Raw genomic sequence first — 27,024 nt, 5'->3', positions numbered from 1 at the left:
ATTCCAGTCTCTGGTGCTGCTGAGCTCCCCGAAGTCACCGGGCAGAGCGGGGAGGAGTGGTCCCTCCAGGCCCCCTGCTCCCACCTCCCAGCATCTCCACCGAAGGACTCAAGAGTCAAGGTTGGCTTTCTTTTTGTTTTCAGACCACGTGTTAGATTATTTCTCACACAGGAAAGTGCAAAAAGGGAGCAAAAGGACAGTGGGAAGTTAAAAAAGTATATAACGTACCAAAAAATGGGTAAGTTTAGACAAGTCAGTGGTGACTTCTACAGGAGTAAGTGGGCACCGTACACTGATTTACCTCCCGTTAAGACAACATTGCTGTTCCAAAGCCCAAATCCTAAGTGGCCCTTTCATCTTACACTTTCTAACCCTACAATTTCCAGGCCCAAATGGAATCGACAAGGCAAAAGCCTAAAAATGGTAGGGTTAAGGCCCGTTCCCCACTGTGGGATTTGTTCCCCTTCTGCTGTTTCATGCTACATTTTGTAAAAGGGGGTGTACGAACTGGGGGTTGACGTAAGAGAACCCTTCAAAATCTGTTTGGTCTATGTTAGCAATGACCAGCTGATCCGGAGGTGTCAACACCGGCTGTCCTCGTGTAAAGAACTTATCAAAGTTTTCAGCACCTTTGCCACACTGCAAGAAAACAAGAAAAAACAGAAAAAAAAGCTGAAAAAAAAAAATCCGTCATATTTTTCTCTCTTTGTTTTCCTCCTTTTTTCAGCAAGTGGGATGTATACGAACAAGCTGTACATTGAAACCAAACTCCTTGTCTCTGTTAGGTCTCTCACTATTGCTTGTACTAGTAGAGGCACAGCTCATGAAATCTGAGTAATTTTTGGGTGCAAATATAATTAATCAAGAAATTTGCATCTTCAATTACATCTTTGTTTCACATTAAAAAGTAGCACTACTCTTATGAGCAGAACTGAAAATACAGGACTCCTAGAACTCCTACACTTACAAATATGAGCACAATGTCTTTCCTGCCAAATAATCCATCTAGCCTGTGGAATATCAATCTGGAAGGCAACACCTTATCTGAACTGATCAACTGCTGACCCAAAACCTGCAGCTCCATGTTCAAATGAGAACCATGCTTGTATGCAGAACCAGGATTGTTCCTGTAGCAGTGCACTTCCTAGAGAAGTTGCACCTACAAAGGTTTTCTGTAAAAAAAACCACCCCCAAAAAAGCCTATAAATACATCCATAGCTTCAAACAGATGAAGGGTCGTGGGTTTTTTGCTTTCTAGAATCAGTATAAATAGAATCACAATAAGCAGTCAGTATAAATAGAATCACAATAAACACGTTATGCATAGGGTATATAAATATCTGACTTGGATTTTAAATTCTTGTCATCTGGGAAAGTTAGGTTCCATGTGAATACACCTTGTTGTATTTTAATAGCTGCTTGTATAAACAAAAGAGGTCATGAGAACCATGGAGATAGGGAACAGCTGCTCTAAACAGGAGCCAGGATCTGCCACAAAATGTCCTATGATGGAACCAGATTACACTTCAAGCTTTTAGTACCTTCACTAACACTTTAGTGTTAGTTTTACCTTCAAAAAGACCCTAAGCACTCTCTTCTTCAGCTAATAAAACTTACAGATATGAAGGTAGATTTGCTTTTCAATCAGCTTTAGATTTGACTCAGGAAGCATGCAAAGAAAATCTTCTATGAAATATGACTTAAAGAGCTGCAGCTCCCCTTTGGGCAGACAGCTCTGGGGACGGGCTGGGCAGGGTTGGCAGCACCACACGTTCTTTCCTTATTTCCACCCTTTGCTGAGTGCAAAACCCACCCCATATGAAAAGGGTGTGTATGAAATCACAAAATACTCTTCTCAGCACACAACTCTCCTCCTAGTGATGTGAAAAAGACAATTGTATGGAAAAAGAGGGGAATATATTCAGGTAGTGGGCTCCCTCTGTTCATTAGTTTGTGATACCCCAATGGTCTGTACTGCTAAATAAATCAGTGCACAGACCAATAGGTCTATATTGGTAAATAAATCAGTACACAGGCCAGAGATCCTGTACCTGCCGTGCTACAGCCAGCTACTCATCTCAATAAAAACAAGAGATGTGCTAAAGAGTCCGTGTTAGGACATGACCATTTACAGCTGTTCCTGAAAGCTTGTCTTCTTGTGTGCAATATTCTTTGCCTGTCAATAAAGCACCACACATGCTGAAAGAAATTCTGTATCAACAAATGCAGCTCCTCAAATTTTATTATGCAAACAGTTCTTATGGTAAGGGCATCTTGTCTGGATTTCCAAAGCATTGCTATAGGTGCATATGTGTAAACCAGTAATAAGCATTAAAAATAAATCAGGGATTATTCTCACAGACTTGGCAGATGTGGGTTCAGTCACTCAAGGAGGGGGAATACAACCCCCTGTGCTGTGTAGCCCACTGTGGAGGAAATTCACCCCAAAAATCAGATACCTTTAATCACTGCCTTTAGATGCTGTTCAGAGGAGACAGTCAGGAACTGCATTTATTGCATATCTCAGGTGGCTGGTATGAATATGCCAATTTTCCCTGTTTTCAACTTCTCCTGCAGTGCATGATGTCAAAGTCAAGACTCAAACCCCCGGGAGACTTTTTTTTTGCAAGGAACAAAGTACACTGGGTTATGCTACAGGGTGCCAAAACATTAGCAGATTTACAGACTGGTCTGCCATAAGCAAATTGCCTTATTTTAGAAGTGTCCCAGATTCTCAGCACCACCAAGCCAGCATTAATCTCACCCCCTGGAAAAGCATGAGTGCAGACACATTTAGCGAGGGAAGTACTTGGCATCTCACTCACCACTTTAGGTTTGAAAGGTGGCTGAATCTCTCTGTTCTCCAGTTTTTCCCAGTCAATTCTCCTGAAGAAAGCATGTTCCCTGATGTCCCTTTCACCTTCAAGGCCACAGCCAAGGCGTTTTGCAGGGTGTTTAGTCATTAGCTATTAGGAAAAAAAAAACATCAAATGATCCAATTTAACTTTGGAATGAAAGTGAGACACATTTTCCCTGGATTGTGATGCTCTTGCTCCACTTCTAAAGATGCAGGTTGCTTATAAAATCGTTTTGAAAAGCTAAAATTTATGTTTTGAAGATGAGTTTTCTTGTTTGATTACTGGTGACAGCATGCCAGCAGCAAAGTTAAGGCTTGCACTTGAGAACCTTTTCCCCTTTGGCAGAGGCTGCTGCTGGAGGTGTGGGTGGGCAGGAGGTGCCCGGGGCAACCTGCCAACCTATTAGTTCACAACTCCTGAAATTTGCCTTTGGTCTTTCAGTTCAGTCTTATAAATCTCCAGAACAGCTTCTGTCCTACCTCAACAACCAATTAAACTTAATAAATTCCAATACAGTAAAGCTGTACAAAGTACAACATCTCCCTCCCCCCTCCATTTCATTTTTCTGGGCTTGTTCAAGACATCTCATTACAGAATCTACAATTTCTTGGCATCCAGCTGACAATACCTAATCTGTTTCCTCTCTTGCATCCTTAATGACATTGTGGTCAATATTATATCCAGTTGCACAGATTAAGCAGACTTGCAGGGGAAAAAAACTGAAACCCACCAGTATTGCACACTTAGAAACAGTAAGATGCTCCCTAATTAACAAGCTCCTCAAAATCTTTTGAACTGATATGTAGATTATGAACTGATCAATGCAGCCTTCCACTTCTAGTATCATGGGGACCCTGTAAAGCTCTTTTACAAATTATATATGATTAATATACTGCTAGGAGTGATAGCTCATCACACCTTCTTAAAATCTGAGCTGTACCGCTTTAGTTTCCCTGCAACTGTTGAGTTGATCAGGTTCCAATTCTGAACCTAAAATAAAAGTGACTCTAAGCAGCCTTTGGGAAGTGGGGCTGTGCACTGGGCTGGGGATCACACCTCGTGCCAAGCTGAACAGCAGCTTCCCCATTTCTGTTAGCTCTTCTAAACCCCTTGCTTTAACAGTAGGTGATATAAGAAAACATGAATAATGATTCTAGTAGTTTCAATTTTTTTCTGATGTTTCTGCATTTACCAAACCCAACGAGCTCTGTAGCAGTGGAATAGATGTGAAGCAGACAATCCCATTTCAGGAGCACAGCAGGCACATTCATCTTGCCCAATGGTGAACAGTCCTGGGATTGCTGAGCTACTGCTGACTACAAGGTTCAGAAGCTTTCTCATATTGGCTTCTTAGCCTAGGTGTAATTCTCACTGAAATTTGGGATTAACTGGTTAGTTTAATACAGATGATGAACACGTTAGTATCAGAGACTCGCCCTTCAGCCTTGTGGTGCAATGCAGTTCCAGCTTTCTGACCTCCCTTTGCATAAACACATGGCAGAACAGCAGCGAGTGGGAGAGCTGAAACCAGGGAAATTAGACCAAGTTCAAACTGTGCTCTTTGAATGTATCATTTTCACAACAAGGCACCAATCTGCATGTACTACATACATAAAAAAATATATCATGTTCAGTTTGTCTTGGCCAGCATGCCTACACTGGGATGGGCTCCAATGTTAAAGTGGTCTTTCCTTGTATCTTCTTGTTCTAAACAGCTTTTCTTATCCTTGATGATTTTTCCTTAAGGGATTAATATCTAGCTCATGTACAATACTTCATAAATGGTTGCAAAGGAAAGGCAGAAAGTAAATACCAAATAAACTAACACTAAGTGCAGTGATATTTTATCAGTGTAAAACATCAAATAACGCTTTGCAGACGGCAGTTTGGAAAGGCTGCACACTGACAGGACTTTAGGGGATCACACAGAGTCAAAGGAAAGTCAAATGAATTATTTTTTTTCCTATCTAATCCCCTGAAGTAAAATCTGTTCTTTTCCTAATAAATAAATAAATACAAAAAATTGGAATGTGAGATAAATTTTAAGCACATAGGTTACCACGGGGTCAGGATTTCCCCACAGCTTCCTTACATTTACACTAAAGATTTCCACATCAGCTTGTCCTTACCCACATTAACAAATGATTCTTATTAACTCTTCTGCTCTGCTGCTCTCATTACACATACCGGGCTGAGGACTCACTGGAGTATCTAGTATCCAGCCAAGCTGAGAAGTCTCCTCGCCCTGGAAAATTTGGGCTGTGCTGCTGAGGGTTGGGGCAAAGTGGGTGGAGATGTTTCACACCATCATCCTGTTTATAAATTCAGCTTTGGACTTGGCAGCTGCTGATTTTGACATTTGTTCTTACCATAAAACAAGCGGGCCCAGCAGGAAGAGCTGAATACTTACCAGTGACACCAAGCTATGAGCACTTCATGACAATATAGCTTAGGGCTGCCTGACAGAAGGTGCACTTGAAAATGCTACAGTGTCATATCAAAGCTAGACAAATTTAGTTATTCACAAGGATTGCCAAAAAGGAACTTAATGACAAAGAAGCAGCTCTCTCACCCCCTTGCAGATGGAGACAGCTTCTTTGGACAGTGATTTTGGATAGGAAACATTATGCTCCATTATGGACTGGAAAAGTTCATCTTCATCTTCTCCATCAAATGGAGGCTGTGGAAAATAAATCACAGGTAAGTTACTTACTGTTTTTTTTTTTTGTTTTAATTCCCCACTTTTTATGAAATGGCATGACAATGGCCACACTGGCTCAGGGGAAAGGTGCATCCAGCCCCCATTTCTGCCCCCAGCATGGCAGCCGCGTTAACAGAATGGGTGCAAGATTATCTTCCTGGCCATCTTTAATCAGTTTTTCAGGCTCCTGTGCCCTAGACAGCCAAAACACTTCAAAGGCTGAAATTTGGAGCCTGACACTTTCAATTACCTTGTGCTAAGGTATATCCATTCCTCACTTAATTCCAGTTAAACTCCAGTTTGTTTTATAAGGCATGACTGGAGACTCTGCTTCTGTGGAGGGGAGACTATTACAAGAAAGGGCTGCATTTTATTTTGTAATATAAATGATGAGGAAAGTGCCTGTGGGTGCGTCCCCAGGGTACAGGCACTGTGCAGGACTCACCTAATGGTAAATCTCATGTTCTTAAAAGCATTCAGAAGACTAATAGTTGCAATGCAGCCTGTAAATGTTAACAACTGCAGCTGCCACGCTTCAGAAACTTTTAAGCTGTTGACTGGAATTTTGTACAGAAGCTATCAAAGGCATTTGTTAAAAATACATGGTTTAAGCTGAGGAAATGCATACCTTCAGCTAACAGTCATTGAAAGCCAACTGCAGAAATCTTTTCTAATTCAAGACTAACAGAATTCCTCAAAGTCAGTAGTTAGCTGCCATTTATTGCAGCACAATGTTGCTTTTCTACTTGAGTGACTCAGAGAGCAGGGTCTCATTAGCTGTGCAGAATGAGGGGTCTGTAACTGAGTGTATTTCAAGACCCACACTTTACCCCCAGGACATACAACCCAAAAAACCTGTATTCTTGTGACTGCAGAACATACACACGCTCTTATTGTGTTTCCCTGTGGTTTCAAACTACTAAATGCTATTTCTTCCATTTGACAGGCATTTTCCTGCTCAAGTGTTCCATTCAGGTTTGAAGATGGCTACTTACACGTTATTACAGTACAAAGAAGCCACACTCCAAGGCAGTGCTTGATTATGTGGGTGCAATACAAAGAGCTTAAAGCCTAAATACACCCTCTGTTGAGTCAGTCAAGAGTGCAAGGAGACAATGTCAGCATGAAAGGCCACAGTTGTGCCCTCTAAGGGTCTAACCCTTTAGGGAGCCTTGAAACAGAGCTTTGGAGAGGCAGAAGGAGGTCACAGTGAGCATGGGAGGGTAACTCTTACCTGGCCAGCTAACATCTCGTAGAGCAGCACGCCGTACGCCCACCAATCCACAGACTTCCCATAGGGCTGGTATGCAATAATCTGCAAAGTCACACAAAGAAAACAAAAAGCAAAGAAAAAAACTCCATGTTAACTAACACCCAGTCTTGTGACGTATTATAGTGACATGCAGAGATCAACATATTTCCTTGAAAAAGCCCAGAGAGCCAATCCTGTAATCCTCACTCTAGCTGCTCACTGGTTTCAGTGGGAGCTGGATTGTTTTGCAAATGTTAGTCTGAACCCACCCACGTTTTTTGGTACTCCAGTATCTTGGGAAATGTGGCTCTTAGGAGGCCCTGAGATGTGCATTTGAAGGCAAAGGAGGAAGTACTGCAGCACAGTGTAGGAGACAAGGCAAGAACGTTATTCATCCGTTTGTGTCAAAGCTTGAAATCATGACACTTGCTTAACTTACAGATTATCAATAATTAAGCCCTTCTTTACAATATTTATATTTTTGTTCTGCTGTAAAAGGAATTAAAATTTAAGAAAAAAGCAAAACCCTGCAAAACTCAGTTACATGTGCCCAAGGTGCATGATTAAGATACTCTTAGTATAAAGCTAGATACCAGCTACCCCAAAAAGAAAGGGCTTTCTGCTGTTCAGCCTAATGGAAATGTCAAGTATTTTGCATCTTCTAGGTTCACCTGCCTCACAACAGAAGCAAAAATTGAGTTCTGACACAACTGCTGCAAGTGCCAGCAGCACCCAGGTGCCCTTGTGCATTTTCTTTAGCTGAGGACTCTTCAGAGATCAGTGCTAATTAATTTAAGAGATGCATTTGGGCATGCTATAGAGGAGTTCTGAGGTGCAGATGTTCTCTCAGAGCCCTTCCTCAATAACTGTGAAGAGATGCTGTGAATGACAAAGGGGTGCAGGACATCCCAGCAGCTGTGCACCCACACCAGGGGAGGCAGCAGCAGAGCCTCCAGCCCCAGTGGCACCCCTCCACTAGGACAAGCAGAGAACTGAGGCACTCACTACTGCAGATGGACTTGCATTTATTTCCCTGCTTCCACGTGTCTTTATTTTTTGCAGAACAAATGGCTAGGAGAAGCACACTTCATATATCCCAGATTTTTTAGTTTCCTGAAAGAAAAGTTGAACTGGCAAGTTCTGTAGCTTCTCAGGAAAATAGTGAGTCACCAGTTCAATAAAGCAGGGCTTCCTAAAATATATATATAAGTTCTTGCCTGGAATAACAGCAGCATATGAATTAAAAATTACTGTAATGTTTCTAAGCAAAGGATTTCAAAATCAATCACACTTCTGAACCATATTACACAACGAGAGGTAATAACAAGATTCTCAGCTGGAACGTCCTATATAAAGGCAATTCTTCATTACTTGTCCTTTATCAGTCCAATGGGCTTTACAATATATATTTGGGACATTTATTTCATATTATAGTGGTTGACACACTTGATTACCCTCTCTTTAATTTCTACCACCAGAAGTTCCCAGAGGCCTGCTGGAATCAATGGTGCTTCTTGAAATACCAAAAACTTTCAAAAGTTCATTCAGAAGAACACTGGCCCTTACACAAAGAAAATGAGAAAACTTTTCATCCTCACCCCTTCTCTGACAACCTCTCCTTGCCTTATGGAAAACATTTATTTTTTATCAAAAAGAAAAAGGGTATTTTTCAGAAGGTCATTAATTTATAAGAGTAGAATATTTTGTATAACAAATGTGTTTCATCTAAGTGGTTTTGGTAGGAACAATTCATTTCAATTAGCAAAGGAGAAAAAGATGGATCTATAGTAGTGAGAAAGAAAATGCTGCTCCACCACCATGGTTCTCAACCTGTCAGTCAGGTCTGTCCAGCAGGCCACAGACTGCTCCTCTCCCTGTTGTGAAAGAGCTTGATGGGATTACTGAGGAGAGGAAATCTTTTAAATATGGCAATACAATGTGATGAACTGAAAGATGGAACAAAGCACAGACTCAGTGATGCTGTTTGTTCATCCAGCAAGAGGTGAGTCAAGACTGGATTGTCCACTAAACAGCATTCTCATCAGCCAGTATAATCTGCCCCAATTATATCTGCCTTTGTGAGAGATGCAATCATCAAGAGAGACAGAATTAACATGAAAAAGCTGTTTCATTTACCCTAACATATGGTCAGTCACTAAAATTTTTGTCCTATTTGATGCCACGTGCCAGCAGCAGCAGCAACACCTGACAAACAGACCAGGGCCCCCTCTGAGCTGGTACCCACCTCACTTGTCTGAACCAGTCAACAAGGAAGGACTGGGACTGGAGAAATAAAGGTGGACATCAAGACTGGAAAGGTCTCACTGTAAATGAAATAAATCCACTTTTTTTACTGAACCTATTGCAACGTAGGGAAAGGTGTTACTGTCAGCATCTGCTGCTGTACAGTGGAGGCTTTTTTCCTTTAATCCGAATTAAATACACCAAATCTGCATCACCAGCTTAATCCTGGTAAGGATGCAATGCAAGTGAAACCCAGAAAAGCAATCACCCTGCCACGTTCATACACCAACCTGGGTGTCATGCATGGAACCTGGCAGTTACACTCATAATATTGGCAGCTATTCAAGGCATTAATTGAGAAATGTAAACGAGAGGAAAGAACACTCACTTCAAGGAAGGAATGACACGTGGGAGGAAGCAGATGAGTCTTCAGTGTACAGTCAAACATGCATTGGTACAAAGTCAGCAAGTTCTAAATGTATTTTCAGTAGTTCCCTCCTCCTCATCCAGAAATCATCATTTATTACCCACTGGCTTCACTCGAAGCCATCACTGGCTGCCTGGCAGCAGCTGCCAAAATAATCTTATCTGCATGCACTGATTTTGGTGTCTTTTGGGACAGAGAGGGGTATATTGACATGATCTCCAGTCTCACTGCAGTGTGCAGAGCAGACCCACAGAGCAGTGAGGGAGCTCGTGTGCCCAGAACTGTACCCACCCCCAGGCAGGAACTCTGCTTGGTCCTCCAGCTGGGATCCTCTGCTCTGGCCCAGTAGACAGGGAGGAGTGGAAAATTGATAGGAACCTCTCCTTCTCCATCATTAATTGAGATGATTCTCTTTCTCGTCTCCTTTTGCATCCCAAAAATCCCCTTTTACCTATCTACTACCATGTGTTAAGAGCTCTGCCTTTTCAGGTTCCGTAGATTTGAGAGCTCAGGAGGAATTTCTCTCATCAAGCCGAACTGGCAGAGGAATGTTGATTGCTTTTTTTTCCTTTTTTTGCCCCATTTTGCCTCCAAGGAAGGCACAGAGATTAATACCAGCAATTTGTAGGAATCTTTAGATCACTGCAGTTTGCAGCTGGTAGTCAGTTGGGAGGAAAAGATTTTATCCCGGAGGCAAGACAGAAACTCTTTTGTGAATGTATCTTATGTCTACTGGAAAAGTTAAAATCCAGTTATTAAAAGAAATAAATATCACTAGTGCAAGAAACAGTCAAATGTATACTTTCCAAACCTCTGTAATACCTATTGGCCTCTCACAATCCCAGCAAATGCAAGGTTAGAACTTAAAGCTTTGAGGCTATTAAATAGAGGAGAAGGGAAATGGAATTTCTAATTTAAATTCTTCTGGGATTCAAGACCAGTGCTCTGGCTGCTGCAGGGGTGCTGATGGGGTTCAGTGCTGCACCACAAGCAGCAGGCTGTGCTGGCAGAATTCCTTCCCACTAATCCTCTTGACATCCATTTCCTTCTGTCTCTCTTGACTGGTCAAGGAAATACAAAATATTAATTGATTTCACAGCTATTTGACCACTCTGACCATAAATATCTAAGTTCAGTGCATCAATAAATAGTCTTTATTAGATAACCACTTTCTGCCTGGCAGATGTGGTCAAATCTGGGATCCTACACGTTTAACCTCTGCACATTTCTCAAACTGCACAGCATAACAAACTGGATATTTATTCTAGTGTGTCATACACCTAAGCAATAACAAATGCTAACTTCCCCAATCATTTAAAAAGGAAAGCATTATTCTACAGTACACCAAAGTACAACATTCTTTCCCAAATACTGATGAAAAGAGCTGATTCTCTGAGTGCAACATGCTCCCAGGATTACTCTACTCTCAATACCTGCAATGGTTTACTCAGGTTTAGTTCCTTTATCTCCACCCAGCAGGGGATGGCACTGTGCAAATGTATCCTCATTATAATCTATTATAAATTGACAAATTTTAGCCCATGGAAACGTGCTGAAATGCTCCTGCAAGAAAAACATGAACCTTACTTTGAAGTTTACCACAGACCTAGTTAGCAATCTGCCAGTCACAATAATGTCTTCAGAAATGAAAGAAAATCAGCCAGCTAAAAAAAAAAAATAGTATCTGTCTGTAAGACAGTAGAAAGATTCATTTCCTCCCAGTTACTGAACACTTTGGTAAAAACTTTATTTCTTTATATGAAATTTCCAAATAAAGTAAAAGAAATCATTCCAACACTGACCCATACTGAGCATTTTGGCACTGACAACGTGTTCCTTGGTGTTAACTGGCACAAGACTATTGCCACAGAAAGGACACTTTTTAATTTGTAATATTAGCTTAATTTATGTTTTGATAGGAGAAAATGAAACACTGCTCTGGTTGTTCCAATATCCTGCTGCAAGTAACAGCAATTTTTGGAGAGTAAAAGAAAAAAAAAGTTTTAATACTATCCAATATTTCACTCTGAAAAGCATGAATTAGCAACCGGGTAAAAACAAACTGCTTTTCATCCCAGTTTCACAGAGATGACAAAATTCACCTTCGACACTAATTTACTTGCCCATGTATAAATCTCTCATATTCCAACAAACATTTAATTACAGCCAGAAATGTTCCAGCCAGAGCTGCCTCCTGCCCAGCACTCAGTGAAACACTGAGGAGCTTGGATCCAGATACAGCCTCTTGCATCCAATTTGCAGCCAAACAACTCGAGACTCTTGAGAGCTCAGTGTGCACACATACCAGATTTTGAGATTCATATATTTGAATCATTTCCAAATCACCACATGTGCTTGTTTTTAATGTTTTATACCTAAGCTGCTGACACACAAATCATATCCAGACAAAAAATCTGAACTCTAAGCTCTTATTTATCACAGTGCCTTAAAGTAGAACTGTGTTCCTCATGATCACATTTTCATTTTAGACCTGCTGCAGTTAAAGTTTGTGCTTGAATGTGATTTTTAGTGGCTTGAATGCAGCACAGATATTGCCAAGTCACAGAAAACTCAAGGCAAATCAAGACTTTATTGTGTCAACTCCATTCATGCCCTGCTCTTGTAGCATCATTCAGGCTTTCAGTGACTGGAGCTTTCCTGAGGTGAAGAGAAGTCACTCATGACACCTCTGAAACATCTGCAAGATGTGACCTGGAAAAGACTCAAGTAGTTTTGCAGGGACGAAAAACTTCAAGACCTCATGAATTCCCAAAAAGCAACGAGTGTTTTGTCATTTCCTGAAAATGCCAAACAATCCTTTAAACACATGGGTTGTGTCAGCTCTGTGAACTTATAGGGAAATACATTAAAGAAGCTATGTTTGCTCCTCATAAAATGTTTGCTGACCTTGTCAACAACCTCAACAATGCCCATGAACTCTCCATGACTTCACAAATTGAATCACAAAGTTTAGTATGATAACAGTTCCAGGCTACAGATTTGAAAGCAGAAGGTGGTGATCCAGTTTTTTCAGTCATCTGCTAGTAAGAAGAAAATATGAAGCACTGTGTCACATTAAAAGTTAGGTTTTCAATCAATCAGATATATTTAAAAATTGTGAAGTCTTATTGATAATATTGTAATAATACACAAAGTTATTAAAGATATGTGCAGGAATATGAATGGTACCATCCACAGAGTATCCAGCTATCAAAACTTGGTGGTGTGAGACCTGTGTAGTGACAATTTTCACTTCAGAGACTAAAAGGTTCTTGAAATGGTAAATATTTACCTCTGGTGCAATGTAGTCTGGAGTGCCACAGAAGGTCCTGGTTGTTACTCCATCCAACATATGTTCTTTGCACATTCCAAAATCAGCAATTTTAATGTGTCCTTCTGAATCCAACATCACATTATCTAATTTCAGATCTCTATGAAGAATCACAGTAATTTAATGTTAATGTTTAGGATCAACTAGGGCCAACTTATCTACTTCTGAGGTGAGGAACATGTGTAGTTCTTTTGGGGGCAGAGGGGACACGGGAGCACATGCATGGCAGTCAACAGCCTGGAGAGCTGAGCACCTCACTGCAGCTAGGTAAGAACACCCATAAACCCTGAAACTGGATAATTAATGAGAGAAAGCTGTATATGACCATGAGCACACTCACACTGAGACTTCCAAAAGTGTAAAACTATTAAACATCACAGAAGAATGCACAAGATGATGTTTTACATTTTCAAGAGTTGTCAGTTGAGTTGGGCAGAGCAAGGACATCAGAAAAGTTCAGGCAAAGCAGTGGCTTTGGTTTCTTGTGCACCAGCACCAACACAAACAAATGAACATGACAGTGGTTGCCTTTTATAAAATGTTTTAAAAACACACTGAAATCTTAAAGAAACTGATGCTTTGTTTTGAAAATAGCTCAGAAATTACTTATGTCAGATTATACTCACCTATAAATGATCCCTCTGTTATGGAGAAAGAATAACCCAACTGAGATCTCAGCTGCATAGAACCTGTATGGAAAAAAACCAACAGATTTCTTACTGCCTCATGATTTCCTTTTGTCAAAATATTTTGGAAATGTATCATGATAAAGAATGATAGTGAAACAGCATACAGAATGTATGATATATAGTGTGTATCTAGATACTAAAATATAAAACATATTACAGGCAGATGACATGAAAGATGCTTTACTTCAACTTGACTTCAACAGACACATTTCAAGTATTTGTCAATAAAATAATGCAGATTAAAAAAAAAAATAATTAAAATGTCTCCCAAAATCCCCCAAAACTGGTGCAGTGGAGCACAATATTTTACTGCACTGATCTAACTCTGCCTGCAAAGGTCATTATCTCTAATCACACATCAATGCTGAATTCAGAATGTGGCCCAATTTACACTGCAATTCATATGGAATGAAATAATTTGCAGAAATAGTATTCCTCTATACAGGCTGTTAATAGACTAATTACATAAGCTAATTGAAATGATTACCACATAAACTATAACTGCTGAATGCATTTAAAAGATATATAAGATCGATGGATGTTTGAAGCCAGTTGCCATGGTACTGTGCAGATTATATGCAGGAGGATTATTTAAAGATGAGATTAATTTGTAGGCTGGCATAAGGGAAAGGAAAGCTCAAAACTCAGCTCTGAAACCCTTGATCAGAGGTGTTTGGGAACATGTGTGCTGGAAGATGCTCCACAGGCATAAGCTGTCATGAAGCACCATGGTTTTCAATGGGTGTTGGCAGGTTACATTAGCTGGGAGTCAGGGATGATTTGACACCATCTAGTTTTTATTCAGCAAGTTGTTGAAATTTTTGTTCCATATCCCAAATACTTATATTTAGAAGCCTCTCTTTTAAACAAACCCTGGTTATTTAAATTGGAAGGAGAAATTATGTTAGCTGAATTCTTAAAACAGTTGGTCACGCTCGATTTTAAAGTTTCATTGGTAAATGATTTATGAAACACTAATAAATGATGATGAGCTGTTGGAAGCGTAACTAAAACGGGACTGATGGATCTGTTCACATTTGAACACACTACAAATCATTATCAGTTGCTCACTGACACTTCAAACACACAACTTAGAAAAGATCACGTATATAAAAAATTTCTAAGCATTTAAATCCTCAAAAATAAAACTTCTATAAAAAAAATAGGATCACAGAAATTCTTATAAGCTCTACTGTGGATGTATCCTGTATAAACTACAATTTACATTGCAATCCTGAGTCTATTTGCATTGCCATTCCCTGTAACATTAATTCAGACTGAAATGTTCTACTCACACTTTTTTTTTTATATTCGCTTTTAAAAACAACACCAGAATACCAAGTAACATCTTTAATTTCCTGTTGCCTTGTTTAAATTCTTGTCACTTTGAAAGCAGGCATTGCATGCCTTTGTTCGTGCTGTATTTTTAAATAAAAAGGCACAGTTCCCTTTGGTCTATGTGCACAAACAACACTTTTTACATAAACTTCAGCTTTTAGGCCTTAAGAAATACAACAAAAAAAGGCCAGCCTAGACTTCATACTGAACCTGGGAAGGAGAAGAAACCTAATCCTCTTATGCTGTAAAATTAAGATGATGACATGATTTAGATATACAAACGTGAACACTCACACTGCTTGTGGCTCCTTGAATTTTCCTACTTGCTGAATGTGATACATGAGATCACCACCATTCACATACTCCATCACAAAATACAGACGGTCCTAGAAGAAAGTATTAAAGACACATGTAAATACATGATAGAAAATATTAGATATGCATTGATTATGGAAAAAAAAAAAGTCACTAATGTAGAATCATAGAGTTGTTCTGGTTGGAACAATTTAAGATCATCAAGTCCAGCCTTTCCCCCAGCACTGCCAGGTCACCGCTACACCATGTCCCTCAGCACCACACATACATGACTTTGAAGCCCCTCCAGGGGTAGGGACAAACCTGGTGGGGAAGAAATTGTTCCTCAGCTCCAAACTAAACCTCCCCTGGGGCAACTTGAGGCATTTTCCTCTTGTCTTATTGCTTGTTACATGGGAAAGAAGACTGTCTCCCACCTTGCTACAATCTCCTTCCAGCTAGTTGTAGAAAGTGAGGTCTCCCCTGAGCCTCTTTTTTTCCCAGACTACACGACTAATCACCTCACGATACAGTAATAGCCATTAAGACTTTTCAAGTACTGTCCTCAGAGCCTTAAAAGTATTTAGGAACCTTTGGGAATCTGAGCTTAAGGCTCTAATATTTAGCAAAGCATATGTTATTAAATTTATGAATTGTCACACTGGTCTGCTTGAATTACTTCAATTTACTGTGAAGAAAAATCTTTAAACCTAAGTTTTGTATTTTATATACAAGGGGTAATTACATGCAGTATCTCTTTCTTCACCACCTTCTATGCACAGAAGCTATGATATATATGGATGACAGTAAATGTTATTGAGCTGAAAAAATCCATGATCATATGGTATGGAAAATATCAGGGTGGCAAGAAAGACAGAGCTCACGTACAACTGTTTGGAAACAGGAGTGAAGCTGTGTCAGGAAGGGTGGTTTGTCTTGCAACGCCAGGACTCGTTTTTCAACCATTGTACATTCCACATCATCATCCTGAATCACCACATCTTTTTTAAGTATTTTGATTGCATAGAGCTCCTCTGTCTCCTTCCTGTCTGCCAGCATCACCTGCACACAGAGAAACAACAGGGTGAAAATCTTCCTACCACCAAGGAGGGAAGGTGACTCATATGCCCAAAGATTTGTATAGATGGCAATCCAGCTCTTCCCTTTATTGGTAGAGATTAAGTTGATCAAAACTCCTAAAATACCATCATTACTCACCTACTGCAATGAGCTGTACCAGTCATTTCAGACAAAGCCTGTGCCAAAACCCTCTGGTTAATCTCAGGCACATCGCCAAAGGGCTGATAAAATGTTAAGTCCCAGGTGACTTCTTCAGTAAAGGGCACTTGATCATAGGTGTGGTTGTTCAAGCAGACAGAAAAATAACAGTCCTTTCTTTTGACTAACAGATTTCAAATATATACACACACACACACACTATTCCTGTTTTTTTCCCCAATATTCAGCCTTACTAATGTTGGTGACTTTCAGCACTGTCAGAGTGACCTAGGTAGTAAAGCCAGAAAAGGAGACTTCCTTAAAAGGAAAAGGAAATCTTCCCTTAAAAATGCACATCCTTCTGACTCTGGATTTTGTTTCTTAGAGAATTACTCATTCATTCACCTTCAAGGGGAAAAAAAAAAAGAAAAAAAAAAGAAAAAGGAGTGCAAGTAGAATAGTTATCAAGCATTCCTACCTTCCCAAAGCTGCCCTTCCCAAGAACCATGAGAAAGTTGAAATCTGTCAGCTTCACCCTGTCCAGATTGTTGGATGGCACATTTGAGTTCTTGTCTTCTGTTGGAGTTATCACTTTGTTACCAGCTGGCCCAAGTTTGGCTTTCTGAAGAAAATACACACACATACAGACACAAAAATAGGAAAGTAAGAAGAGCAGCCTGTTTTCTTGGCAGAATGGATCACTGGGCGAAGGTTAGAATTGGAGATGACCGTATCTGAGGTGACATTCCCAGGAGAAAGGCTGCATAACAAAATTCGCACAGACACAACTCTGAAGACTCATTCCAACAATACCTTTGACATTACTGAGTGACTTAAAGTGGAAAGCTGTGTTCATGTATAACCAGATAAAAGCAGATATACTTATCTGGTTAGAAGAGCAAAACCAAAGCAAAAAACAAAGCCAAAAGAAAAAAATAAATCACTTCTTTTCATGCCAAAAGCAGGCTTATCTGGTTTGCTTGTTTTGAAATACAAAAAAAATGCTTTTCAAAAATATCATGCTATAATCCACATAGGGTATTTTAGGACATAAACAGTCTTTTCAAGACATTCATTCTCTTTTAAAATGTAATTCTTAAAGTCACTGCATAGCAAGAGTCAGGAAATCTTTCACATGCATTACAAAAAAGAACCTACTTCAAAAACCCAAAACACAACACATGAGAATTAATGCAGATGAACACTTTCAAACTAGCAACACAATCAACTTTGATTTTCAATCAAGTGTTGATCTGGAAAAGGGAGGAAGGGAAATGTTACATACAAAGGCTCTGCCTTGGCAAGACACTCTGGGTTGCAGAAGGTTGCAACAGTCTCAGTATTTCACATGAGACACCATGTAATTGCTCAAGTAAGTTGCATTTCAAATCTCAAAGTTAATAGAAGAGAAAAAAAGTTAAGACTCACCAAAAGATAATGCAGGCTACAACATAATATCCTTCTTAAAATAAACTCATTTATCAGCAGAAGCAAAGCCAAGAAGGTTTAATAATACTTTTGGATAGAAGTACTTTTGCCCCATCTATTTAGTGCGTCGGTCTGGTGAATAACCTCTAATCTGGTTAAGGTACTTTGTGCCATTGATATATGCTTGACATTTAAGGATAAGTACTTCTCCCAGTGCACTGCAGGAGAACAGTATTTGCGTATTATCACCATTTTACAGACAAAGGAAACGACAGAAATTCAAGTTTATTCAAAATTGCACAATAAATGACCTTAAAAGCCTGGCCTAGCATATACCTTTGGTAGCCTCATTGGCAAATGGAAGTTAGAAATCTTCCCCTCCCCAGACAAGTTTAAAACTGTAAGATTGAAAGGCTGTAATGTCAAATAATCCTCTGATAAAATAACCACAGGCCACATGAAAAGCATGTTCAGATTGGATGACTCTCCCTGCAACTTTATCAGTGCAGAAAGTCTCATGCCCTGGCACAAGAATAGGAATTTTAGCAGTTTTGATCATTAAAAAAAATTAATAGAGCTTAAAATGTGGAATTTCTTTCACCACTATGATTACTTGCTGAGTGCTGATGGAAAGCAGCACTCCAAGAGGCTACTCAGGATGATGTACTGTGCAATATTTAGGAAAAGCCAGGCCTGGGGGTTAGCCTAAGCCCTTGACTCTGCAAGGGATGGCTCCTCAGCAGATCTGGCTGCCAGGATAAAGCCAGTGTCATCACGGAGCCCTTTGCTGGGACAAAGATCCTTTCAAGGCCACCAGACAATACTGAGCCATAAGCAAAACAAATAAAGAAAAAAATTCCTACTGTCCTTTCTTAGCACAAGATGAAGACCCAGTTTAAAGGAGCAGCTTTGCTGGCCTTGACTTTGTGACGCTCGTGCATCTGGGGTCTCAGATAAAAGCTCCTGCTCTTTTGAGACAAGAAGCACTTTCAATAGCTGCCTTTTCATCGAGTGAGGGAGATATAAATCAATGGGAAACACTTGTTTTATTTCTTACATTTTAAACCCTCCAGGGAGGCTGTGGGCAGCCTGTTTGAGAAATTTATCATCCGAAACAACAACTGAGGTGTTGTGCTGTTCCAAGGCAGCTCGTTCCTTTGGGTACAAAGGTGTGGCTCGGGCAGGGGGTGTTCCTGCAGCCCTGCTAGCCCAGGCCGGGGCGCTCCAGCAGAGCAGCAGGTTTGTCACAGGCTCCTGTGCCCTCTGCCGGCTCCTGCAGCTGCCAGCACCACGCTCAGACCCGGGCTGAAGAGATGGAACTGCCAGGATCTGAAGGTGGCATCTTAAAATAATATTAGAGAATCAAGCCAAGGCCTCTCAGCATCTTTGCAAGAAAACGCTCAGATTCAACGCGCTAGGGATGTGCCTCTCTGCTTCCATTTTTTATCTTTTTTTTTTAAATTAGATGTTGGCTTATTGAGCTGTACTTAGCTCTGAGTGATCCACACTGATGGAAAGCAGCCACTCCTGGTTACCACATCCCAGTTCTGAGCTATCTCAGAGTGGTTTGGTTGTTTTTTTTTTTTTCCTTTCTTTAACAACAACAGAAATGCCTGAGTTTGATCAAAACTGCCCACAAACTCCTTTACAGTGAGAGCTACTTATATTCAGTCTAGTGTAAGGTCGAGTGACTGGTAATACTTCTAAATCTTCCTTTAGCAGCTATAGAAGCAGAGCACAAAAACAGGTATTCTAATTTCTGTGTATCCACAGCCAGCCACAGCATATGTTAGTGTCTCCTCAAAAGGTCAAGAACAGGAAATGTTTTAACGTGCTCTCACCAAGCTCTACCACAAATCTTAGACCTGATCCTCTTTGAAAACTGCAGAGCAAAAATGCCATGCGACCAACACACTCTTCCCCATTCCCAGAACAAAAACAGTTGTGCAACTACAGGAGGAATATAAAATCAGATGGTTCATAACAGTTTATTGGAAAAGAGCAATGATATTTGCTCTTTGTCCCTTCCTACTATGACTGAATTTGAAAATATAATCCTGCCTGAATCCACCTTTATTTTTTCTGGATACTAAACCTTGCTGAGGTTGAAGATGGCATCCCAAGCCCTGGATTAACTTTCCATTTACATTCAGTATGCATGGCTTAATATCTTTGAGAAAAAAAGAAGCCAGCTTGCAGCAAACAAACCAGGAAAACAGTATGTTAAATATAAATTAGTCTGCACTGGTAGCAGAAGAGTTAAGCTTAAAAGAAAACAAGACATGCACATCATCTTACTTCCTCTGGTTTGGACGCACCTTATCTCGACCAGTTCTTTTACCCTGAAACCACAGGTGAGACATACTTTATATATTCAGCCCAAATCCACTTCTTCACGGAGTGTTACAGAAGTTACAGCGTGTTACACTGGACATCTCTTAGAATTTGGTAGAACATGCTGTTTGGAAATGATACCTCAGGTTTTGCAGTAAAAATGTACTCAATTTATTTTTCATCTAAGTGTAAGCGTTGGTCTTTTAATTAGGTATGAAAAAAAGTCTCCTCCAAACCCTAATGAGAAGTGTGAAGAGGAAAAACAAGTAATTTAAGGAATAGTAATCCACTAAATTTTCAATCGCAGCAAATGTTCTTGCTGAGTCTTTTCAAAACTTCCTGGTTTTTTACTGTGAAGACAATCTGATAAGAAGAAACAATAAACGTCAGCATTGGCTGTTTAACCCTCCAGTTATTACCTATAGTTCAGAAAATGAAGATTTACCTAATAAAAAGATTGAATTGTTCATTTTTTCCCATTAGCCAATAAATAAATGAAACTTGCGAAGAATTTCTTTAAAAGATAAATGTACACCATTCACATTCCTACCCTCCATCTCCTTGGGCAGTGATCTACACATCCTGATGCTAGTGCTTTAACACCTTGTATTGCTCACCTTCACTAACCCTCCCCTCTAGCTGTTTGCAGCATTCAGCTCAGTGAGACTGGGTTCCAAACCTGCGTCCATACCCCACCACCCTCCAGCACAGCTTGGGGAGGGGGAAACCCACATCAGTTCCCACGAAACAAATCTTCAGGCCCACAAAAGGCCTTGTGATGTGCAGTTTCTCCGTTGTCACGGCAACTCGCTCCCAGCAAGTTCACAGATGCCCAAGTGGGGAGATTTATTGGTAACAAATTTCCCAAAGGCAAAAGTGATAAATGAAAAACTATTTAGGAGCAGTGCTGAGCTCCCATCACACGTGTGGAGGTAGGGACACGTTTCAGACTGCAACAAGTTCTCACCAGCTCTGTGCTAGACATCACCATGCTCTTCAGATGACACCGAGTGATGGAACAAGTCATCTCACACCAGCCCTCTCTCTTCTCAGTGTTTCAGTTCCTAATTCCACAATTAACCCAAAGCCACAGGAGGGCTGCAGGTGACTCTGCATATCACTTAAAGGAATGGCAAAATGGGTGGTGAGAAGCAAGGAAAGGAACAGCCTGCATAGTAATGTCCCAGTTTCAGTGTTACAGCCCAGGAAGCTTTGGGTGCAAATGTGAAACTAATGCTCAGTTATGTCTGTCACTACCTCAGCTCTACAAAAGAAGCATCAGAGCAGCTCGGATCTTGGACAAACTGTAGAACATGTCACTGACAGAAGTGACAAAACTCATGTTAAAGATATAAAAAGCAGAAGCTGAAATAATTTATCCAAGTCTCCAAGGAAGAAGAAAAAGCCCTATTCAGGTTTGCAGTCATGAAAGCTCCATGGAGATTTTGATCAACAGGTTGAGCCATTAGCAAGCATTTAATAAAGTAAATAAATCAAATAAATTTCAAGTCAAGATCTGGAGGTAAAAACCTCCCATTCACTGACAAGTTCTCCATCATTGTGACAGCTTGTTTCTTACATTATTGCATTTCCAATTCCATTTAATTGTAGATGCTATGAAGGACTATCAATTTCCTAGTTTACACAACTTAATTATCAGGATGCTTAGAATTTGAAACGAGAAGAGTCCATTTTTAAGCCCCAGCAAGGCCTAATACTTCATCAGACTGACTTTTAAGCTTAATACCATAACCTAATGCAAGCTAATAATTCATTAGTGGAGAGTTTTGTAGTCATGGAAACAACACAGAAGAGAGAAAGTTAGAGCCTAAGCTCCTGATGATTTATCAGCCCAGCAGCTCTCATCAGAGAGAGGATGCCATGAGCACATCCTGGTCCAGCCCGAGCTCATGTCGTTGTTGTTGCAAGTCAACAGAGGGAAGGAACTTCCTTGGCCATTCTGTTGCCCTACAAAACATGCAGAGCAACCTGGGAAGAAGCTTCTGTGTTAAACTTCCTGTGGTAAAATTACTTCCTAGCAAAGCTCCTTTGCAGCAAGGAGAACGTTGAAAATGTGCAATTAAGCAGCAAGCTGTTTATCTTCACCCATATTTATTTACATGATGGCAGTGTCACTCTGGTGAGCTATGACATAATTAGTAAAAAATGCAATATATAAAAATGAAAATGCGTTTTTACTTCAATAGCTAAAACAGTTATGGAAAAACAAGGTAGGAAAAAAATTCTTATTGTTCCCATTGCTAATAAAAAGGCACGAAGGCAAACAGGATGTATCGTAAAATATAAATGGGGACGGTGACACAACTCTACCTGGAAGTTAAATATGGACCATTTTATGCCTTTGGTTTACTTTTCTCCTCATTTCCTCTCCTCCTCCCCTTAAATCTCTGTCATATTTACCCTTTTGGTTAGTAATAATGAAATTATTTCAAGGATTTGCCTGAAAACATATTTGTGCCATATGCAAAAAGGAGTAAAAATGCCTTTTTGCAGACAGCATGTCCAAGAATACAGGAAACCCACTCCTGAAGCCCACCCACGTGCAGGACTGCTTTGCTCATCACGTAGGACTGATGATAGCAGCGAGCTCATGAATTAATTTAGGTTACAATTAACAGAAGAGAAAGCAGCGTGTCCCACAAAGAAACCTGGATGGTTCAAAAAACTGAGTTCTTTTGTCTAGCTCTCACAGGAGCTGAGTGTCTGGAATCCCTGCATCTTCTAACACCTTGCAGGTTCACAAAGTTCAGGAGATATTTTTACTTAGTGAGTCAGAGACTCCCAGGGAGGTCCACTCCCCTCGCCCAGCACGTGAAGGTGAGCAGGAAGGAGGCAGACAGGCAGGTGATCACAAAAGCCACGAGGCAGCCCAAGGTAGAGATGAACTGAGCAATGTGAAGGTGAGCAGTGGCAGTGCTCTCTTTTATAGCTACAAATGATTAGTTTGATTAGAGGAAAAATTATCACCAGTGCCAGTTAAAAACCTTGAAAAAAGGGCCATATGAAAACCATTATACTGAATTTTATCAAAATAGCTGCTTAGTTTAACGGGCTTGTTGTTCTAAATACACAGATACAAACAATTTGCATTATTTCCCCTCTCTCAGGACTTTTGCTAGAGAGTTTTTTGCTTTGGGAGCTATTCTGTGTTCTGTGCTGACCCCTTGTGGTTTCCCACTCTGAGAAGATATTATTTTCTCAAGCCCAATACTGCTTTAAATGGATGTTCACTTAGGATAAAGGGCAATAAGGGAACCCTAAAGGATAATACAACAGCTTAGTACCTCACACAGCATCTGTATGTGCTGCTGATTTTGGGGGGGTTTATAATCACATTCCCTATTCAAATATATATATTTATAGATATTTTTTCTACTATTTTATGCTGCTGTATAGAGTTAAAACTGTATGAAGTATTTGAATACATGATTTCAAAAAAAATTCCCAAATTTTCCAGGCACCAGATGAAGCTAACCATAACCCCTAGAAAATGGAGACAATGAAGTCAAGTGACTATGAAAAATAGAGGTTTGAAAAGAGATATATCTATCCTAACAATAGGAGTTTCAGGGAATATTGCCCTGGACAACAGATGTCTGGCTGTGAGCAGTGAAATCTAGAGAGAGAAGAGTTTCCATTTACCCATTTGGCACTGTCAACATGTTTAATCTCTTTAATAATCCTGTGGCCACCTGAGTCTACTTTGTCTCCTGCCTTTATTGCCAAACATTATCCCCTGCAACAGAGCAGTGTCTAACCAGATGAAATGTAATTAAAGAGGCTGCCCAAGAATAATATTCAAGAATTCTTGCAGAAATATCCTGTGGTAGTAGTAATAAAAACACCAAACAAAATATACAATGCTAGAACAGCAAATCCCTAAGTGTCAAAAAAAGAATTGCTTCTTCATTTTTTAATTATGCAAATTACTGCTAATTTTCCATCATATTAAAAAAAAAAACAACTAGAGTGTAGAATTTGCTTTTAGGTATAAAACTCATTTCAATATGGACAAAAAATAATAAAATTCTGTTCCAAAATAATCTTTAAGGACTTCAGTTCTAGGTGACCTTAGCAGAAATCCCTGCAATCAAATAACACAGCCACGCCAAGCTGCAGACTAGGACTGATCTGAAAACCCTGGGATTCTGTATCCAAGTCTTAAAATGCTATGAAATTATTTAACACACACAGACATAGACATACACACCAAGATTAAGGTGTTTTCTGCACCTTGTTGTGAAAAGAATCTATTTAAATATACACTTCGCTGGCAGAACAAAAGCAGCATAAATGTGTGATCCTTCCCAGTATTTGATAATTCCATAAACAAGTATTTATGCTGTTTGACCTTGCTCTCAGCATGCTCAAATTTGCTATGATATTATACAATATATTTTGTACATTTTGCTGGTTTTTAGCTCAGAATTAGTACATTACCCTCGGAACACAGCCTTCCTTCTTCATCTGCTCCTGCTGTTTCCTTTCAGCTCCAATCTAGTAAACTTGGGAACATAACCTCCCCAGCAGTCCCACATAAACTGATTACTTACAAAATTATTTCCAAAGACATGCTAACGTCAGAGGTGATTAGCTTGCAGAATGCAGCATGCAGTGATGCTTCTGAGCTCAGGTTAGAGACATTAAGTCACTGTCAGCAGCAAGCAGAGTGGAGATTTGCAATAATTCAGAAAGACAGTAAATAAACAAGGAAGCATTTTTTCCATGAAAAACAAACCAACAAAAGAATTCTTGAGTCTCCACATCAGGGCAGAGTGTCAACTTTGTTGAAATTCACATTTATAATTCACAAGGACTAAGCATGAATTTTGCCTATGAAGCAGCAGCTGTAGGAAATGGTTCAGCCCTTTTTTTAGGTGCACTCCCATGATGAAAATATGAATAGACCAAGGACTTCTGTCAGCTTATATCAGCACACTTCAAGGTCTGGGTTTTACAATGAAGTGACAACACGATGAGATATAACTTTGTATTTATCCAGGATGCATTTTTTCAGTGTAGCTTTTGCTATGGTTTAAAATACGTTTAAATAGAGAGAAACTTGCAACTTCCCTGGATGAAACAAGTTTCATTAGTGAAACCACCACTTATTTTCAAATAAGAGCTGTAAAGGATTGAGGAAGGGTGGTCCTCTGCTGTACAGGCTTTCTGAGATAAAGACACCAGATAAAGAAGCAAGGTTAAGAAAAAGTTATTGTTTGCACGACAAATGATTACCACATTAGAAAATCTATGGCAATGAGAAATGGTCTTATTCTTTGGTTTTCTGTTTCAGGATTAAAACATTTGTTAAAATCATGCATTAATAACATAGTCAATTCATTAAAAAAACCCTTTGTTTTTAAATTAAGTATTTTAATCTTTGAGCTATAACATGTAAACTGCCTGAGGTCAACTTAAATTGTAAAAATACTATTTAAAAATTATAATGGCTACAATAACCTTAGACAGATTCTTAAAACAGTTTACAACACAGGAGCTTAAAGTTTTAATTTAAATTGTAACTTAACCAACGTATGAAACTGGAAGTGTGATTTGTGCCAGTAGCCTTTGCCCTAGTAAAGATAATTTGTTAGAGATACATGCAAATAACAGGTCCACACATGTATGTTCTTAATGCTGATAGGTATATTTTATGGCAATAACTCAGTGATGTGGTGATTAGTGAAAGAAATAAAATGGGAAGTGAGCAGGTGAACTGGTACTGGAGGTGTTAGAGCATCTGTGCATATGGACAGTATCTCTTATGATATAGCATACTCCAACTAGCATGGCCATATCTGTAGTATATTATATCATAAAACATGCAGGCTGTATTATGTAAATCTATCTATTGAAATATACAGTGACCATGAGTGTTATTTGATCTATGGAAGTCACTTAAGGTTCCATGAGTGTCTTTCATATTAAAGATGCACCATTTTCCATTTTCCACGTGGGATTCGTTCAGCTAACTCCTTCAACAGGAAAGGCACGTGGCATCTGCTGAGGGTTGATGACCCCTTTTTTGTAAGTAAACTTCTAATCTGGGGACAAATTTGTGACAAATTCTGAAAGATTCATTCTTCAATTCATTTATTTATTTTTTTAATCCATTAGAAAAGCTTAAACTGGGGAAAAAAACAAGTGCATCCTTAAAACACGGTGAGAATGAAATTGAATTTAATAAACTTGAAACATTGGTAAAGAGGGTTGTGTGAAGAGGAAGGTGTAAGAGAACACCAAGGAGAAAACTACCTGGAAGAAGTGGATATTTACATGACAGTCCTGGAAGAGACAGGAGAGGGAGAAACACTGCTTCGTTAGCCAAGGCTGGCAAAGCAAAGCCACAACAATTAGTAGCAGAAGTAAACAAATAAAGACACAGCAGCAAGAATACAGAAATGGACACATCTGTTAGGCACAGAAAAATCACAGAAAGATTAATCCCCTAGGTGTTAATGACCTAGGGGTAAGGAGCACAGCCCAGCCCAGTGAAGCGCAGGGCGTCGAGGTTCAGTCTTGGACACACACACGCTTCATGCATGAGACATTCCCCGTGTGACAGCACTGCAATGCAGAGAGCTACAGCTGTGTGCAGCCTGGGCTCTTCTCAGCTAAAGAGCACACAAGTTGGGGGGTTTTGACTTCTTTTTTGACACACATTTAACCTTTCTAACAGGGATAAAGAAATCCCTGCTATCAATATGATTTTTCATGCACATCCTCCGCCTTAAATCGTAGCAGACAGACTGAGAAAAGCCTTGTGGAAGTCACGAGCTGATACAAACTGAGAGCAGAAATGTGTGTCATCTGGTTAAGAAATTTCAAGTTCTCTTGGTTTCAGATGTGGTGAGTGGATGGGAAAGCTCCAGATAACTGCATATGG

The 27,024-nt window shown here is 39.8% G+C and overlaps 1 protein-coding gene across 1 annotated transcript in view; it reads right to left on the bottom strand.

Moving 5' to 3' along the window:
* Positions 1 to 474: 474 nt before the first annotated feature.
* LOC103779350 (protein kinase C alpha type) overlaps positions 475 to 27,024 on the bottom strand; it is a gene marked incomplete at its 5' end in the record, with an annotated part of 46,938 nt that continues 20,388 nt past the window's right edge. The window contains 9 exons of the mRNA XM_008946974.1: positions 475 to 639; positions 2,826 to 2,966; positions 5,431 to 5,538; positions 6,794 to 6,874; positions 12,775 to 12,913; positions 13,440 to 13,502; positions 15,135 to 15,226; positions 16,023 to 16,196; positions 16,831 to 16,974. Of these exons, the coding sequence (XP_008945222.1) occupies positions 475 to 639; positions 2,826 to 2,966; positions 5,431 to 5,538; positions 6,794 to 6,874; positions 12,775 to 12,913; positions 13,440 to 13,502; positions 15,135 to 15,226; positions 16,023 to 16,196; positions 16,831 to 16,974 (1,107 nt within the window). The remainder of the gene's footprint in view (positions 640 to 2,825; positions 2,967 to 5,430; positions 5,539 to 6,793; positions 6,875 to 12,774; positions 12,914 to 13,439; positions 13,503 to 15,134; positions 15,227 to 16,022; positions 16,197 to 16,830; positions 16,975 to 27,024) is intronic.

The sequence above is a fragment of the Merops nubicus genome, unplaced genomic scaffold (assembly GCF_000691845.1).
Source record: "Merops nubicus isolate BGI_N331 unplaced genomic scaffold, ASM69184v1 scaffold23469, whole genome shotgun sequence".
NCBI lineage: Eukaryota > Metazoa > Chordata > Aves > Coraciiformes > Meropidae > Merops > Merops nubicus.
The sequence above is the reverse complement of the archived record's forward strand: the minus strand, read 5'-3'. Positions and strand labels throughout refer to the sequence as shown.